General features: G+C 46.0%; 1 protein-coding gene across 2 annotated transcripts in view; it reads left to right on the plus strand.

Annotated features, from left to right (window-relative positions):
• The first annotated feature begins 10 nt into the window (after positions 1–10).
• Positions 11–19,578, plus strand: part of Tram2 (translocation associated membrane protein 2) — an 85,462-nt gene continuing 65,894 nt past the window's right edge. The window contains exons 1-2 of one of the 2 annotated variants that reach the window (XM_029559733.1): positions 11–55; positions 256–460. In XM_029559733.1, the coding sequence (XP_029415593.1) occupies positions 341–460 (120 nt within the window). In that variant the 5' untranslated portion in view covers positions 11–55; positions 256–340. The remainder of the gene's footprint in view (positions 56–255; positions 461–19,578) is intronic. The other variant, XM_008825207.3, reaches the window with a different exon arrangement.

Genomic DNA, 19,578 nt, shown 5'->3' on the forward strand with positions numbered 1-19,578 from the left:
CGGAGGAAGGGGGCGGGGCCCGAAGTTGTTCCGCGCAGGGCAGAGGGGCGGGCAGGCGGACCGGGCCGGGGCCGGAGAAGTTTGCACTGCGGCTGTAGAGGGAGAGCGTGGGCCCCCGCCCGCCGTGCACGCCCGCTGCCATGGCTTTCCGCAGGAGGACGAAAAGTTACCCACTCTTCAGCCAGGAGTTCGTCATCCACAACCATGCGGACATCGGCTTCTGCTTGGTGCTCTGCGTCCTTATCGGGCTTGCAGGCGGACCGGGCCGGGGCCGGAGAAGTTTGCACTGCGGCTGTAGAGGGAGAGCGTGGGCCCCCGCCCGCCGTGCACGCCCGCTGCCATGGCTTTCCGCAGGAGGACGAAAAGTTACCCACTCTTCAGCCAGGAGTTCGTCATCCACAACCATGCGGACATCGGCTTCTGCTTGGTGCTCTGCGTCCTTATCGGGCTTATGTTCGAGGTGAGAGAACCGGGAGAGGGTGCTGCAGGGGCAGGCGGTCCCATCTCCCGTGCGCCGTCGGGCAGACAGGGATTCCGGGACCTCATCTGGGCTGGAGCCCGCCTGGCTGTCCCGCACGTTATCGTGAGCACCTCTGGCTTTGTCCACTGTACCAGCCTGGCCTGGACCTGGGGCAGCCCAGACAGCACCCCCAGCTCCGCTCCTCGCCGGCCCTGCCCTCTTCTGTCGCCCCCGTAGGCTCCCACCATATCCCGCAGCTCTCTCTCTGCAGCTCGGGAACCCAAGCCTGGCCTCGAACCAACTGCAGCGCTGCCACCCTGGCCAGATACGTGGGGTTTCCTTTCTGGCGTCCTGGAGCCAAGCTGGGAGACTCCCAGACCCACAGTAATTGCACAACAACCCCCTCCCAAATGGGGGCCCGCTAGCTCTTCTGGCTTCTTTCAGTGGGAGGGACTCTGGACCTTTCTCCACCTCTCCTCTGGGTTTCAGAGCTTCTGCATCTTTATCTCTGGAAATTGCTCCAGGTGTTCATACCTGGCCCTGACCCTACCCCAGTGGGGGGCCTTCTACAACCTCTTCTTTAATATAGCCTAAAGGCCTAAGTTCTGAGGTTTCCTTTGTCACCTGTTAGATCCCTGTGTGACTTGGACCCAGAACCTCATTCCCTTTACAGCTGCAGGAAGAATCGGGATACCTTGATTTTAGGCGAAGGGTGATTTGCTTGTAGCTGCTAGGGTATCTGGAGGGAAACACAGACTAGGATCCTATATTCAGCAGTGCGCTGGTGGTGGTGTAGGCCTCGGGACTGAGTCTGAGTAAGCCAGCAAGGAGTCAGAATCCAAGGGGCTGATAGGATAGGAAGGGCTCCCTACTTACAGAGTGAGAAATGTGATACTGAAAAGTGGAAGACTTGGAGGAAACTGAGCATGAGTTTGCTGCTGTATACCTTGTATCAAGAGTGCAATATGTGACACTCCCTTTGCCCTTACTGTGGGTCTCATGGTCCGGAGAAGTCACTTTCTCTTCCCTCCTGAATAGGGTAACTTATCTGCACTCTGGGGTATGTTAAGAAGCTATAGCCGTTTAAAAGTTGCCTGGAGATGAAGGATTCTTGAGTAACTGAGTCTCCTTCCATGTCTGACTGTCTATCCCGTGTTCCTTGTCTTCATTCTGTCCTGTCGGATCTCATTTGACTGATGGACCTGCTCTCCAGGAGGGGATGTTCTTGAGCTAGGTCAGGGTTGCCTTTGGCCAGGCTGTAGGGTCTGCAGGAAAGAAGCTGGAGGCTGGGATTGGCATCCACACTCTTTTGGTAGTGCTTGTCGCTGTTCCTCTTCCCCCTCCTGACCTGCCCTGTCTTACTGTATGGGATAAGACTGGTTCCTTGCTCGGTCTGATTGAAGACTGCAGCCTCAGTTTCCCTATCATCAAAGCAGTCATTAAAATATGTCTTCCTTACAGAGTGATTGATTGTAAGGCTTAAAACCAATATTAGCAAGAGCTGTTCTTTCCTATCAAAGAGAGGAGAGTTTCCTGCTCCTGGACCCCTGTTATTAGTTAACATAATGGCTTAATAACAAAGCAGGGGAGGATTTGCTATACTTAGCCATTTGCCTTATGTCTGCTTGCTGTCTTCCATTCTAAGAAGCTTCCCAGTGCCATGTCCCAAGTCCTAGTTTGACCAGAAAGACACACCTGTAGTCATAAACATCATAGCTGCATGCTCTGCAGCTGGCCACATCTTTGGCTTGTTCATTTGCTAAGGTTTTTGGCTTTACCTGCCTTAGCTTTGTGCAAAGAGTGATGCCTAGCATTTGTACTCCTACCTCCTTCCCTGCCTGTCTCCGGCCTTGTAGAAAGTCCTATGCATTAGACCTGACAATCTGTGGAAACAGAGATGTGCTGGAATTATTTATTGTTCCTAGTACCTGATGGAAGAGAAAGGACCAAAGCGAGAAAAAACAAAAATATGTTCCTTATTTTTCCTTAGGAAGGGATTGGGGAGTGTGGAATGGGCTGTTGAGATGCCAGCAGGTACTCTTTTTCCACCGTCCCCTCTTCTTTTCTTGTAGTGCTTTAGCCCTACAGGACCTCTGGGACAGGTGCTTCCTTGTAACGATGCTTTGAGGAATCACTAGTCTGTGCTGATTTAGGAGGAAGCGGTCTTTGCCCTCAACTTCCAGTCTAAAAGATTCCTGATCTCTGCTGGGTGCATAGTAGGTCCTTACTATCTGTTTCTGTCCATTGACTGTACAGAGACTGTGTGTGTGTGTGTGTGTGTGTGTGTGTGTGTGTGTGTGTGTGTGTGTGTGTGTGTGTGTGTGTGTGTGTGTGTGTGTGTGTGTGTGTATGTAGCAGCTATCTTTACCAAATGAGAACAGAAACATCTAGAACCACAGAGAAACCAATATGAGCATCTTCATACTTGGAGTATGATTAGGAGCCTGAGGATGGGTTTGGTGAGACCTCAAAACCTAGTACAAGATATTTCTTCGGGTCTTCTAGGATCTTTCCAGGGGATGGTGTGTGTGTGTGTGTGTGTGTATTTATAGAGAGGCATATAGTGGGGAGGTTTCCTTAGAAGTGAGGACAGAAGGAGGTGTGGGGGAAATCTGGAGAAAGGTCATCAGGTTCCTGAGTTTGTGTCTTGGTCCAGACTAGGATTCCTTCATTCATTGATGTTGAGCCAGGAAAAGTGTGTTGTAATTCTTCCTCCAGAAAGTGACTCTCCTGATCACTCGCCTTCCAGAGGTCCCTTGCCCAGCCTCTGGGAGCTGGTTCCTCTGCCCCCCACCATCCCACACTCTAACAAGTCTTAGCCCTTCATATCCAAGTGAGCCCTGCTTTGCTAGTCACCACTGCAGCATCCAGGGGCTTTGATTTCCCTGTCAGGATCCCCAGGGCTTTAGTTCTCTGTCTTCAGGGAGATGTTGATGCCAAATTCCTTCCCTTGGGATCACTTCCTTTTGGGAACAGATGAAAGGCTGTCTGGCCTTTTCCTATGCTGCTGCAGTGCTTACACACACTTTTGGTTTAGTTTGGGCTCTTCTTATTTCCAAGTCAGGGACAGCTTCTTCCCCGGACCCAGGTTTTCTCTTCCAGTCTTGCTGGCTGTTTGGAATAGAGCTGTTCTGTGCAGCCACTGCACTTGGCTAAAAAATGTCAGGAATGTGGAACTTTATTTTCCCCCTCCTTCCTTTCCAGCTTTCTCTTTCTTAACTGCTTCGGGAGAGGTGGCACAAGGGGGAGTTTTCTTCTCAACAGTTCTGTCCTTCAGCCCTTTCTTAGGTGGCATGTGGCTTGATGGTCCTTCAGGGTGTGGGCTGCCAGTTGGGGTGTGTGTATGTGTCAGATTTGAAAGTAGCCTCCCCCCTCCCTCTTCCTTTCATCTTCCGATGTCCTATGCCACGTTTCCAACCAAAAACGGGGGAGAGATGTCCTATGCCACGTTTCCAACCAAAAACGGGGGAGAGGAAGACTCTGATTAGCGAAGGGAGAATGAAGACAGGGCACCTGGAGGAGAGGAAGCAATTTATGTACTACCTTTAAGACAGAAACTTTTTATTTTTCAGTTTCTGCAGCTGCAGAGAAATGTTTCTGAAATTCTGAGTCTGTCATTTTGGAGGTTTGGTTTCTGTTCAGGCTGTGATAACTTAAGTGTTTAGGACCCAGAGGAGTTTGGGGGGTAGTGGCTGGTTTGGGTTTTGAATTGTTTGAGGCAGGTGTGGCAGATCGCTCTTTTCTCCAGGAACTAATTTCTTCCCTGTTCCTGACCTCAAGATTGACTTGTCAGGATGCAATGTTTGTAGCACATACAATGGGAGCTGTTGCATGCGTCATAGGCTGTAGGACATGGGATCTACTGCACCAGTTCTCATCCTCTTGGATGTACCTGTGGGCATCATAGCTTGCTGCCTGTGGGTTCGGTCTCTTGATGTCAGCATTGTGAAAAGATTCTTCATTGTGTTAATAGAAGTGTGTAACACCTTTATTGATGATGGCCCAGTACAAGTATTTTTCCTACATGTATGTAAGTGCACCACATACGTGCAATGCCTGTGGAGATTAGAAGAGGATGGATTCCCTGGAACTGGAGTTATGGAGAGTTGTTAGGTGCCATATGAGTTCTGGGAACTGAACCCGGGTCCTCTGTAAGAGCAGCCAGTGCTCTTAGCAGCTGAGCCATCTCTCTGGCCCATACCTTGCTAGCTTGTGTCATTCATGACTTTATGCATCTACCCCAGTAGCTTGCAATGCAGCCCATTGACGATACTCCAGAGAGAGTTAGAGGGCACAGGAACGGCCCCTCATTCTCCTGAGGGTCTTGTTTGGTTGAATTTCTGCATGCAGAGCTCAGTGATTTGAGTAACAGAACAGAGATTTAGAGCTCCAGAGTCTCCGGACCAGGACTCCAGTTTAACCCTATCCTGTGGTGTGTAAAGGTACACTCATTATTTTTGTTTTCCCACTGTTGGCAAATGTGTGATATTCAGAAAGATAGTATTGGTTGGTTGGTGAGTTTTTGATCCTCAGTGCAGGATAAGACTAATATGTGTAAAAATGCCCAGCGTTGTGTCAGCACAGGGGCTCCTCACTCAAGCCTTCAGCAGCCACACTGCTGACTGCTGCTCCTGCCCTCACTGGGTCTGTGGGTCGCTTTCAAATCTGTGCACAGCTCATGGGGCGCCCTGGCTGTATTTCACTTTACAGATGACATATTTTGAGATGGAAACGTTTGTCTTCAGGTTTCCAGCCTTAGCCATCTACCTTCCAAATGAGCTGATCTCTGGCTCTCCCCCAAGTCCCTTTTTTCCCCAAGGATCCTTGTGCTTGTGGCTGTGCTGTATACAACACGATTTCCCTCTGACATCTGTTTTCTTAGAGCACAGGCTGTGGGTATCAGAGGGCCTTCGTGCTGTGACTGTCAGCTCTGTGGAGAAGTAGAGATCATGAGAACACGGCCCCACAAGCTGAATAGGTGCCACTTCTCGCTCTCACTGCGTTGTCTGAGCCCTCAGTGGCTCATTTCTCAGAGACGCTATCCAACTGGTCACAACAGAGTGCCTTAGTCCTGACTGTTTGTGGAATAACATGTGTTGCTATGGTGAAAACTTCACTCTGGCAGGCATGAACTCCTTTTTGATCTGCCTCGTTGTGGGCAGGGGCCCCAGAAATCACTCTGTGGCATAGCTGATGTACCTCCCATTCCCACCCTGATAAGTGACGAAGCCAGAGGTCTGATAAGAGCGGATTAGAGTTCCCACATGACAGAAGTGCTTTCTAATCAGTGAGCATGCTATTAGCTGGCTTTGGTGGGAAACTTTGCTGATGCTATCTCTTAACCTTCTTATCCTGTGCTGTGTATCTGGTATCCATTGGTACCTATTGGTTAAAGAAAGGAGGGGTGGGGGAAGGAAAACAGCAGAGCTACAGCAGAGTTCCTCAACAGCCCTCCTTATTTCATGGGCAGACCTTTATCTTCTCTATACTCTATTACTTTGCCCTGATTTACCTCCAGTGTCTCAAATGTCCCCCCAGCGGAGAAGAACCAAACCTAACTTAGATATAGCTGGTTAGTAGCGTGAGTTAACTGTGTGGTTTAAAGAGTTTTGCAAGGCATTCTTCTGGATGGTGTACATTCACACAGCTTTTCTTGCTTTTCAACAGAGGAAAAGGGGCCAGAGTGTGAGCTGGGGGTGCCAAGGCCTTGGGGCCCTCCGGTGAGTTTGTTGGAGCCCAGGGTTAGGAGAAGGGCTGCCACGTTGCCTCTTGATGCCTTCTTTCATTTGTCCAGAGGAGTTGGCAGCATTTTGCATCTGTGAATTGCTTTACTGGCCTCACCCTGTAATCGGGATGGTTTATGGGATTGTCATACCCATCCAGAGCCTGGCTTCTACAAGAGAGATTTGGCCAACAACCATCCACTCCATGAGAGTCAGAGCCAAAATAAGAATTCAGCAGTGTCTGGCCCACATTTAGAGCACAGCCCTGATGCTTCCACGAATGGGGCGTCTGTGGAATGTAGCTCCAAGCTGTTTTATTTTCCTTTGTCTGAGTGGATCTGGTTATTACCTAGAAGTAATGTCTGTGGGCCGTTGTTCCACTTGGAAGCCTTTCTGCTTAGAATGATGATTGAAATTCACAGACTCTACAGAGAATGACCCAAATGTGTGTGTCTGCCCTATGTAAACGTAGGCGAGTGGGCGGGAGTGTTAGCTACCACTCAAGTCACTGCCTGCCATTGTCTAACATCTGTGTGAGATAAGGGGCTTCTTGTATTATGCTCACTGACCTTATCAAATTAATATTGTGGTAATAGCTCAAAGGCACAGTTTTCTAGTTTATGAGTTCATGACCTTAGAGGAAAACCCAAGAAGTCATCTACTATGTTTACAAAAGAGAGAAATTCGCCGTTACTATCAAAGAGGTTAGGAAATCTACCTAAGACAGTACAGTGAATGTTCGATAAACCTGGAGCCACATCTGATCCATCCTGGTGCATCCTCTATAGCTCTGCCCTAAAATCCAGGCTTTGTCTTTGAATGCTAGTCTGAATGCAGAAGTCTTGAAATTGTTACATAGTGCTTAAGAGCTCTGTAGACACTTACTTGGCAGCTGCAAACTGAGCGGTGGAGTACCTGTGGTGTGCCTGTTTGAACTCAGGCAGCTAAGAGATGAATAAAGTGGGGCCCTTGTCTTCAAAGAGGTCACAGTGTGGTCGCTTAAAGTTGATGCACTCAGCCTGGCCTGGTGACACAGGCCTGAGATCCTAGCTACTTGAGAAGCTAAGGCAGGAAGATCAAGAGTTCAAAGTCAGGCTGGGCAATGTAGTTCGATCCTGTCTTAAAATAAGTTAAAAAAAAAAAAAAAGGACTGGGGATATAGCTTATTACTAGAGTGCTTGCCTAATGTGTTCAAGGCCCTAAGTTAAATCTCCAGTACCACAAAGGAAAAAAAAAAAGCTATGGATAAGTCAGGCCTTACACTTGATGTTTGTGGCAGGTGCAACCTTGGACTCTTGGGCCTAAACCCCAAGCCCATTGTGCTTGGTAGAAGGGTGTTTATTGAACTGAGAGGTAGCACCCTGCTGTGGGCTGTCAGGTTCAGAGGGAAAAAGTGATGGTTATGCCTGGAGATCTTGCCAGGCACACTGGGTACTCTCTGCATATGTTCCTACTTTAAGGCAGTCCACAGGGGCTAATGTAAAAAATTCCACAGGTTTGGGGGCTTCAGCAAGGAGCACTTCTTTATCACCATTCTGGAGTCTGAATAAATCCAAGCTCATGGTCTTGGCAGACTTTGTGTTTGGGAAGGGTCCATTTCTTGGCTTGTAGGGCATCTCTGCATCTTTATACAACAAAGAGAAGGGCTAGAGAGAGGGACAGAAAGTGGTGCTTGATCTCTGGGATCTCTTACAGGGACACTAAGCCCATTTATGGGGGCTTTGTAACTGTGACTGATTACATCACAAAGGTCCTACCTCCTAATGTCATCACATTAGGGATAGATTTTCAGCCTAGAAATTTAGGGGCAAAAGTTCTCTCCATAAGAGACTCTGTGTGTGTGTGTGTGTGTGTGTGTGTGTGTGTGTGTGTGTGTGTGTGTGTAAATGCTATTTCTAGTAGAGAGAGGTCTTTATTGGTTGAAACCCAGGCTGAGGTTAGAAGAATTTGATCATATTTTTTTTTCAAGTGTGTGTGTGTATATGTGTATGTGTACATGTGTGTATGTGTGCACGTGTATGAAGGCCAGAGGTCAACCTGGCTGTCTTTCTCGTAGTCTTTGTGTTATTTAATTTATTTATTTTTGGTCTTTAAAAAAAAACTTTATCTGTACAAGTGTGTGTGTAAGTGCATGTGTGTAAGTGCATACATATCATGCAATGCTCACCACAGAGGTCAAAAGAGGGCATTGGATCCCCTGGAACTGGAGTTATTGACAGTTGGTAGCTGCCATGTGGATATTGGAAATCGAACCTGGGTCCTCTGCCAAGAGCACCCACTGCTGATAACCACTGAGCCATTTCTTTAGCTCCCATTTTTGATCTTTTTGAGACAGGGTTTCCCTGTAGCCCCAGCTAGCCTGGAACTTGCTATGTTTACCAGATTGGCCTCAGTCTCACAGAGATTCACCTTCTTCCTCTGCCTCCTCAGTGCTTGGACTAAAGGAGTGTGCCACCATACCCAGCTGCATGTTATTTTTTGAGACAGGGCCTCTCACAGAACCCAGAGCTTAATGATTTGGCCAGCTGGGCTCAGGGAGCTCCGGGAATCTACCTGTCTCTGCCTACCCCAGTGTTAGCGTTAGGGTTACAGACAGATGCTGTCATGCCTAGCTTTTATGGGGGTCCTGGAAATCTGAATTTAGGTTCTCATGCTTGTGTGGTAAGCAATGTTATGGACTGAACCCTCTCTCCAGCCCTACCCTGTGGTTTCTTAAGATTTTTCTTTTCAGAACTGGGAATGAAACCCAGGGCTTTGCACATGCTAGGCAAGTGTGTTCTACCACTGAGCAACACTACCTGTTCTTGATTCTTTTGATACAGAGTCTTTCTAGTAGCCTGGCTGGCCTTGAACTCAAGGTGATCCTCCTGCCTCAGCCTCCCATCTTTTGGAATACAGGTGTGAGTCACCATACCCAGTGATAGAAGACTCCTCAATAAAGCGCCTGAATTGTGCAGGTACTACATTATATTGTTTCAGCAGGTTGTTCCATGTCTTTATTATGAAAGTATCAATTCTCCCATAGGAAATATTTCTTCTCTCTCTCTTTTTTTCTTTACAGAGAATTTTTAAATGAACTTTCTTTTTATGGTGAATTCTATTGAATGACCCACCAGCAATTTGAAGGCATCTGTACCTACTAGGGAGGAGAAGGATGTATCCTCCACGGGGCAATGGGTAGATACAGATGGAATTTATATAGTGTGGCCCCTTTGCCCACTGACCTCTGCCCCATCAGGGAGGACCATGTTAGTCAGCACATGTTGGCCTCTGATCAGTACCTAGTGCAATGCTGGAATTTTCAGGAAGGAAGGGGTCAAGTCAGTGAGAGTGTAGCTTGGATTTAGAGGTGCCAGGGGCAAGGTTAAGGAGCAGTCTGGGGGCTCTTGACCTGGATGTCCAGTCCTTGGGTAAATGGGCCTCCCCTGCAGCAGTTCTTAGAGTCCTGCAGGAAACTGCAAGGTCTGCCCCACAATACCCTGCTTCCGGCTGAGAATAATTCCTCAGAACTTGGAACAGAATGGAACTTTTCAGACTCCACACTTCTAGACTTTATGTTTTTAGTTTGTAGTCTGACTTTGTAGTGGATCAACTTTTGACCTCAATGGGCAAGGAATAACTTGTCTGTATGGATTCATGGCTGCTGTGTGGAAGAGGGATGATAAACTGGGAAGGAATGGTTGACGGTTGATTGATTTATTTACTTTTTCATTAGCAGTTTTGTGTCTGGTTTGGGCATAAAGTTAGAGCGTGTTTTCCTCAGGACTTGAGTTGTGGCTAGTGCCCCCTGAAGGTTGGCAGCAGGGAGGGGGGCGTGTGTGGTGGAGGGGGTGAGCACCGGGACATGAATTCTAGTAAATAGCCGTATGGTTCATGCAGGGCTCTTCGCTTCTCTGGGCTGCCCTTGTTTCATGAGTGTGCGGCTTTCCTGTGGCTCAGCTGTGCCTTCTTAGCATGGGCCTGTACATCATGGGCAGCTGATGATCACAGAGCCGAAGTAGCTCTCGAAGGAAAGAAGAGGGAGGTGAAAGAGGTGGCACCTGCCTTTCTCTGTCCATGCAGGTCAAGGAGTGTAGTTGAGCCCAGTTGGGCTTCTGCTCGGTCAAGAGTCTCTACTCTTTGTGTTGATTTCATTTCTTATTTGAGTTGGAATCTGTTTCTAAGTTAAATTTGGGTTTAGTATCTATCTAGTTGTAGTTTAGTTGAACTCAGGCAGAGAAGAAAATTCATAGTAGGAAGGAATTATAGTTGGGTTCCTAATAGCTTCTTCAAGGTTGATCAGGGAGAGTACAGAACACAGAATGGTCCCCTGCCTGGGCTGACTGTATATGCCTTCTGCTCTGCTCTTTGTCACCCCAGCCCTCAGAATGTGGAGGGAAGCTGGACTTGGAAAACTTTTTTCATATTCAGTCATAAAGGTTTGCATCCCCCACCTTCCGCATAGCTTTGTTTTTTAGATGAGTGGGTTTAACCAGTGACTGATCCTGACCTATGGCCCCCAACCCAACAGTGCTCACTGATTAATCATCTGACTCCTACATTCCCACTTCATCCCACCTTTCCTCCTCAGACCAACAGTTGCATGCGTTCTTCCTCAGTGTTGGGAGTGAATGCCACACAACTCGGAGATGTACAGAGATGCCTCAGGACTCAGGATGTTTTATTGTTTTGAGACAGGGTCTTACTCTGTAGGCCATGCTGGCCCAGGACTCCTACCTCAGCCTCCTGAGTACTGGGATGACATTCATGCATGACCCTGCTTGCTGCATTAGCACTTTGGTTCTTCTGACACCTTGTGTTTCAAGTCAGAACTAACCATTATATTTAATATTTGAAATACCTCCATTTTGGAGGTTGGCAAGATGGTTCAGTGGGTAAAGGCACTTGTTGCTGAGCCAGATGACCTGAATTCAGTCTCTGGAACCCACATTAGTAGAGAAAATTCACTCTTGCAGGTTGTTCTCTGACTCCGATACATTCACAGTAGTGTGTGTGTGTGTGTGTGTGTACACACACACACACACACACACACACACACACACTAGTAAATAAATGTAATAAAAAATGAAATACCAGAATTTTTTTCTTTTTTTACTAACCCCAACTTGTTCATACTTGTGCCCACGAAAGTAGTAGCGACTAGGCCATATTTAACTATTTATAAATTAATTACAATAAAATACAGTAAGATAAAATTTACTATTCTATATCAGGTTCAGCTACTGAAGAGTTCGATGATCGTAGACCATTCTTTTGGATGGGGCTGCCCAGCTTTGCTTTCTGAATTTGTTTTTTGTTTTTGCAGTGACAGATAGTAAGAGATCCTTGTGACCTGGCTCTGTTAGGAAACCATTAGAGGTTATAGGTCATAGAGCTCAAGATCATATATAGCCCACAGTTAGACTGCCAAAGTTGGCATTCTGTTCTAGCTCTGCCATATAAGGCAAATTATTTAACTTCTCCATGCCCTGGTTTCTTCATCAGTAACAGGGGATTAATAATATGCTGTAGAATTGCTGGGAGTGCTAGGAATGTGTTTACAAATACAGCACTTAGGAGAGGGCTTGGTAACAGCAGTAGAGTCACAAACATGGTACTTACTGTTATTAGTTCATTCAGAAAGTGTTGGATATAGAAGTTATACCAGTTATATATAACTCCTCTTTGTGGCTGCCTCATCCATTTGGAAAGGAGCTGAGAAACAGGATATGGGCTAGAGCAGCCCGGTGATGGGCCTAAACCCCTGCTTGGTGCTAGAAGCTCCACACTCAGTCTACTTTCCAGGCCTGGTTCACATACCTCCTGCATGAACCTTGCATATGTTTGTTTTGTTTGCTGTGCTGAGGGGGTTGACCCCAGGGCATTGTGTGTGCTAGACAAGTTCTCTAGCACTGAGCTACATCCCCAGTCCTTTTTAGAAAAATTTATTTGAGACAGGATCTTGCTAGGTTGCCCACGCTGGCCTTGAACCTACTATTTTCTTGCCTTAGGTTCTTGAGTAGCTGGGATTATAGGTTTCATACAGCCTTACAGGGTTTGCTTATCAGTTTTCCAAGCTTACTGGAGAAGACTAAGAAAATTGGAGGATTGGCGAGATGGCTCAGTGGGTAAAGGCACTTGATGCCAAGGCTAATGGCCTGAGTTCTATCCCCGGGACCCACATGATGGAAAGAGAGAATCAACTTCTGTAAGTTGTCCTCTGACCTCCACCCACATGTGATGGCATGTGCATGCATGCACACATACATTAAATAAACAAAATGTAATAAACAATTTAAAAAGAAAACAGGAGATACTTAGCAGTCATAAGAAAATGCAACGCAGCACATGCGCAAACAGCTGCAGTAGTTTAAGGTGATTATGATAGAGTTGGACACTGCAGTGCTTGATCATTGTTCTTCCTTACTGCCATGAAAATGCAGACTATTGAGTACGAGTTGAACAGCCACAATCCCCCAGATCCCAAATATTCCAGAATCTATAAGTCTTTGAGTAGACTGACATGACAGTGTAAGTAGACAATTCTGCACTATGATGGCTTTTAAATTTTTATTGATTTATTTACTTATTTCAGAGAATCTTTCTATGTAGCCCTGGCTGGTGTAGCGCTTCCTATGTATGTCAGGCTGGCCTCAAATTTATAGCAATCCTCCTGCCTCTACCTCCTGCATGCTGGGATTGAAGGTGTGTACTACCACACCTGGCTAGAAATGTTTATTTATAAAATTATCTTTAGGTAGGTGTTTAAAGTGTATGTGAAATATAAATGAATTTCGTGTTTGGAGTTGGGTCTCATCCAAGCTACCTCATACATATGCAAATATATTCCAAGTTCTGAAGAAATATAGAACCAGAAGACTTCTCCACCTGTATGTGGATAAAGGTTTTTATACAGCCACAGTACCACATAATGGAGTCTCAAACCTAGAAATGGTCATGTGGGAAATTTGGCTATCCAGAATGGTTCATCTCCAGAAATTTCTGGGGAGCAACAGTTTTATCACATTAAAATATAAAGCAGAGCTGGTTTCTTGTAGAATTCATTAATTACTCAAGGAATATAAAAGAAGCACTTTGGGTTTCTTATCACCCAGCCTGGGGAGTATCCTTACTGAAATGGCTCAATTACTAGGACTTTTTTCTTTCTTTCCTCCCCTTCCTTCCCCTTTCCTCTTTCTTCCCCTCCCTCCCTCTCTTCCTCCCACCTTCCCTCCCTCCTTTCTTCCCTCCCTTCATCAAATATACATGCTTTGTACAAGGTCCTGACATTGGAACTGGAAGGCAGGTGGTATATTTGTTGACACATCTTGCTCTACTGCTGTTCTTCAGCTTGAGAAAGAAGAGACTGCGATGCCGTGTGGACAAATTCCCATGAGTTGCTTGGGTGGAAATGACTCCAGGTATAATAACTACAGCCTTGCCAGATAGTCACTGATCACTTACCACATCTTTAGCCTTCACCTGTCCTGTAGCCAGGTGCAGCTTTAACAATATTGCTGGCCTTAGGAAAATGATGGACTGAACTGGTTCTTGCCCCATTTTCTACAGTGGTGACTGAAGAAATGTTTTTGGAGAACCATCATTTTGGGTGTTGAAAGCGCAGAGGAAAGGGACACGTTGCATAATCACAAGGAAGTTACCTCCTCCCCCGACCTAGGGAGGCAGATAAGAAGCAAGCTGTCACTCCAGAGTGAGGCCTCCTCTGATCTGTCCTATTGGTCTTCTGTGTCTAGCACCCAGTGGTATTGAGTACCAGATGCTTTGGAAAAATGAACTAAGGCCAGGGAATAGTAGGGATGTGGGACGACCTAGGCAGAGGAGCCTCATGAAGACAGCAATGAAGAGGATTGGGTTGGTGTGGAGCATGCGATGCTCAGCTCAGGTGGGTGATACTGGATGATCTGGAGGTGGAATGAAGTGGGGAGTGAGGTGTAAGAGGGGAGGTGGGGCCTGATCACAGAGGCCTTGGAGGTCGTGCCTCAGAGTTGAGTCTATCCTGTTCCTGGGAAGTCAGCAGTGTAATGAGGTTGCCCTGGAGACTGTGGAGCATGGCTAGGAGGACGAGATTGAAGATAGTCTGAACAGGGGGCTGTGGGACTGGTCTGTGTGAGAACTTCCACCTGGGAATCTTCCTCTCTCAACTCCTGGCATGGAAGTAAGTTTTAAGAAGCAGCTGGGACACACACAGCTGACTGATCTCCAGTGTAGAATCTCAGCAGACTTTTCCGTATGTTTTCTGAGACACAGACTAGCAGTAAGGGACTTTATGAGGGGAGGGCATGTGCAGTTGAAACAGAGAGAAGTGGCTTTCCTGTGGACCTAGTTACAACCTGGAGACTGCATTGATGCAGATCTTCCCCTCAAACACGAGCATCATCCTGTTTTTACTGTCTTGTGTGACTTTTATATGACTATCATTGAACTTCTCTTTAGACTCATGAAAAAGTTACTCATTTGCATGTAATATTTGTGAATTTTTAAAAGGGAGGACTTTTATGCATTGAAACATCTTTTCACCTTTTATTATATTTAGCTAATAAGCCACAAAAAGTGTCATTACCTTACCTGGGGATGCTGGTGCTCAGTGGAGGCAGGGGAATGGGAACCTACTTCATGGAAGCGTTTGTAGGGACAGTGTGGGTGAGGAGGGACAAGGTGTGGTTGGAGGACAGAGGAAGGCAGCATTCATTCAAAAAAGGTATTAAGGGGCAGGAAAGATGGCTTAGCAGTTAAGAATGTTGGCTGCTCTTGCAGAGGACTCTAAGTTTGGCCCCCAACACCTACATGGCAGCTCACAACCATTCTTAATTCCAATTCCAGGAAATCTGTTGCCTTCTTCTGGCCTCTGTGGGCATTGCACACACGGGTGCACTTACATACAGGCAAAACACTCGTACACATAAAATAAAAATAAAAAAACATAAAATAGGTATTAAGCACTTGCTTTATGCTGGATCCTGTTTTGCTCTGAGGAGTACCAACGGGTATCAGTATGTGATTTCTTCTTTCTGCTTTGAGATGGGGCTGGGGGTCTTCACATCGGAGCTAGTTGGTGCTACCAATGGTTTTATTAACTTCCCATCCCATGCATGTCTCCAGGAGTACCAGTACCAGCAGAAACCTGTCACTTGTCGTCCCTGTCCCCATGTCTGCAAAGTCTGTCAGCTTCACTTTCTGTACTGTTGCAAAGTCTCTCCTCAGCCTTAATTCTCTCCCACCTTCTCATAAGATGCTTAACATCATTTGGTTGAATTGCTGTAGGGGGTTCTGACCTACCGCCAGCCTCTCCTTTCCTCTGACCCTTCCTATACCCAACTGCCACAGGTTGGACTCTCTCTCTCTCTCTCTCTCTCTCTCTCTCTCTCTCTCTCTCACACACACACACACACACACACACACACACACACACACACATACATACACATGACTTCTCTATTCCTCCCACGGTACCAGGCCTCCAGACATCTGACTAGCCCTGCCCTGCCTCATGTGGCAGACCGGCTTACTTGTTCTTCCTGAACATCCCTTGTCTTCTGCACCCTTTCTCAGGCACCCTGGCCCCTGAATCTCTTCCTTATCCTCCTTTTTGAGTCTACTGGTGCCTGCTTTTTCCTTACTGCTCTCCTCAGACTTCACCCAACACTCAGGCTCAGGACTCTATCTTGGATTTCCTCCTCTACAGAGTTCATTCTTCCTGTGGGGCACCCTGTTTCTTGTTTACTCAGACAGATTTGGACTGAGTATGTGCTCTTTGCCAAGTTCTTGGGGCTGGGGATAAAAGATGAACAAAACAGGTGGGGCAGTGGCAGGGTCATTGCTGTCTTTTGTGTATAAGGTACAGTGACAGTGAGGAAGAGACCCCCCCCATCATTTACATAAAAGAGGAGTTTCTTTAGGTCTTGAGGCGTAAAACCTGTTGGCAGATTTGATGAGAGTGGGAAGTGTGTCTGAAGTATCAAAGTATGTTTTGGGATTTGTATTATTTTTGAGAAAAAGGTCTCACTTGGAAGTTGAGGCTGGGCTCAAACACAATCCTCCTGCCTTAACTTCTCAAATGCACACACATCACAGGTGTGTACACCAGACCTGGCTTCAAAGTGTGTGTTTGGGATGGAAAGGCTAAGAGAGGTTGTAGTGAAAGATGAGCCACCTACACCTGAGGTGTGGACCCTTGGCCAAAAGCCTGAATCTGGTCCTCGGTGTAGGTAATAGGGAGCCCTGGAAGACTTCTGAGATAAAGACTGACAAGTAGCACTGTAGGCAGTCGGGCCAGCGAGGCTTCTTGCACTGGGGGTTTACTCTTCCACAGCAGAGGAAGGAAGCATTATACTTTCTTTGTGTGCCCTGCATGTCTGTATTAATGCCTAGGTGGGGTGACTTTAGTGTGATGTTCCTGTGCACTCACAGAGTAGCATGCATATCAAGTGGCCTTTCTGGTGCTGGTGCTGCTGGTCATTTTGGGCTTTTTGTCCACACTGCCTTCTGGGTTCTCAGGTAACCAGTTAGTGGTGCTTGTGTACACTTGAGGGATGCTAGTGGCTTCAGCATGTGCAGACACAGAGAACCTACAACCTTAGCTTTCAAAGCTGATGGGAGGGAGGGGCACACTTTGTAAGAGGTACAAAAATCTAACCAGAAAAGAGAATACAGACTGGAAAGATAGCTTAATAATGAACACTTACTGTTCTTGCGGAGGACTAGGGTTCAGTTCCCAGTACCCATGCCTAGTGGCTCATGGCTACCTGTAACTCCAGCTTCAAGGGATCTAGTGCCCTCTTCTGGCCTCCACAAGCACCTGCGTGCACATACACATACCCACACACAGACACACATATACACACAAATAATAAAATAAATCTTTTTAGAAAGTGGCACACACCTTTAATCTCAGCACTGTGGAGAGGCAGAGACAGGAAGATTGCTGTGAGAGGGAGGCCAGCCTGGGATAGTCTACAGAGCAAATTCCAAGGTAAACATTGAGAACTGTTCCTCCTCACTCACTTGGTCTCATCTGTCTCCTTCTCCCTGACCCTCAGGTGTCCACTTTTGCTAATTTTTGCGTTTCCTTATTGAGTTTATTTATGCAAATATAAGTAGTCATAAGAATGTAATCTTGGGTCAGAGAGATGGCTCAATAGATAAAGGTGCTTGCCTCAAAAGCATGATGACTTGAGTTTGTTCCCTGAAGCCCACATAAAGGTGGAAGGAGAAAACTGATGCCACAAAGTTGTCCTTTGACTTTCATATGAGCATCAGGGCACACGTGTCCACATACATATCATATACACAAACAATAAAGTAAAAGTTGAAAAATGTAATGTAAATGCAGAGTATCAATATCTATACCCATATCTGTAAGTGTGTATACATTTTCCTTTTTCTGATGCACAGTCAAGCATTATATTTTTTGTACCTAGTGTTTTCATTTAACCAGTTATCTGGGAAGATGTCACCTGTGAGTACACAGAGAATTTCCCCACTTGTGTATAAGGGCAAATAATCGTCCATTGTGCAAGTTCACTTAACCCATTTAGTAAGTCCCCTTTTGATAGACACCTGGAGTTGTTTCTAGTGTTTTGTTCTTATAAACAATGCTTCAGAGAATAGCTTGGTACATAGGTCATTTTGCAGCTATATGGGGACATCTTACAGGGTGTTTTCCCAGAGGTGGGGTGATATAAAGTATACAGGTAAGTTACAGAAGTTACAGATAAAGTGTAACTGTATCTGTATTTTTTATGTCGATTGTTTTGATATATATTTTTCTTTGTTTTTGTTTTTGTTTTGTTTTGTTTTTATGGTCTTTTTGAGACAGGGTCTCCCTGTAGCCCCAGCTGTCCTGGAACTCACTATGATATATATATATTTTTATACAACTTTTTGAGACAGCTCCCTGTAGCCCCAGTTGCCTGGAACTTGCTATATAGACCAGGCTGACCCGCGTCTCACAGAGATCTGACTGCCTCTGCCTTCCCAGTGAGTGCTAGGATTAAAGTTATGTGCCACCATGCCTGGCTGATGTTGACAATTTGTTCCTTGCCTTTCAATACCATTTCAAATTGATGAGTCAATTAGCTACATGAAAACATACAGTTACATACTGAAAACTCTGCCAGTACCCACATTGAACTTGTTTGCTGGTTTTTTAAAAAAAATATTTCATTTATTATTTTTTATTTTATGTGTATGAGAGTGTATTGCCTACATGTATGTAAGTACACCATGTCCTGCAATGTGTACGGAGTTCAGAAGAATGTGTCCCCTGGAACAGGGGTTACAGATGGTTGTTAGCTACCATGTGGTTGTTGAGAATGTAACCTGGATCCTCTACAAGAGCAGCCAGTGCTCTTAACCACTGAGCTATTGCTCCAGCTCCTTGTTTGCTGTTACATTTGTGTTCTCACCATCCATCACAAATCAGAAACTCAATTTTTTAAAAACTGCACTGCTTGATGCCTTTGTATAAGACGACTATGTCCTATTGATTTTGCTTTTTTTTTATTTAAAGATATTTTTATTTTAAAAGATATTTTATTATTTTTTTCTATTTTATGTGTATTAAATGTATTGCCAGAGAGAGAGAGAGAGAGAGAGAGAGAGAGAGAGAGAGAGAGAGAAACACCTGTGTTATACAGTACCCTCGGAGGTCAGAAGAGGGCATTGGATCCCCCGGAACTGGAATTATGGATGGTTGTTGACCCTCATGTGGATGCTGGGAATTGAACCCAACTCCTCTGCAAGAGCAGTCAGTGCTCCTAACCACTGAGCCTTATCTCCAGCTCTTTTTCTTTGTTCTTGAGAACTTCATACATGTATACATGAGAACTTCATACATGTATACAATGAACTATGACCATATCTACCCCCATTTCCCACTTCCAATTCCCTTCATATCTACCCCCAACAGATCCCCCTCACAACTTGTCCAGTTAGTGCTGTTCATAAGAGCATGGGTTGTGGGGCCATCCCCTGGAGCATGGGCAATATACCAGGGGCCACACCCTCAGAAAAGACTGAGTCTAGCTCCCCCTCCACTGATTCTCTTGCAGCTCTTCCAGGTGTTTCTCTTGCCTTAACTCCTCACATAGGAGGACACACTCCTTTTCCCTCTACATCTGTTTCTCCTGCCCCAGGCTCCACCCACCTTTTATGCAAAGCAGGGTAGCTTTTTCCTGTTTTCTTTCTGATGACATTGTCTCAGAGTTCCACCTCCTCACCTTCACAGCTTGACTGACAGCTCCTGGAGGGCAGAAGTGTCTAGCACTCAGCATAGCATTCGGCATCCCTGTGGCTCTCTTGTAATATTATTCAGTAAATAAATGGTGAAGTAGGATTACCAGTTGATGATCTCTTTTTAAGACCTTTTGCCTGCGTTTTTAACTAGGATGCCAATTA

Source organism: Nannospalax galili, unplaced genomic scaffold, assembly GCF_000622305.1.
Source record: "Nannospalax galili isolate Female #2095 unplaced genomic scaffold, S.galili_v1.0 scaffold329, whole genome shotgun sequence".
NCBI classification, from domain to species: domain Eukaryota; kingdom Metazoa; phylum Chordata; class Mammalia; order Rodentia; family Spalacidae; genus Nannospalax; species Nannospalax galili.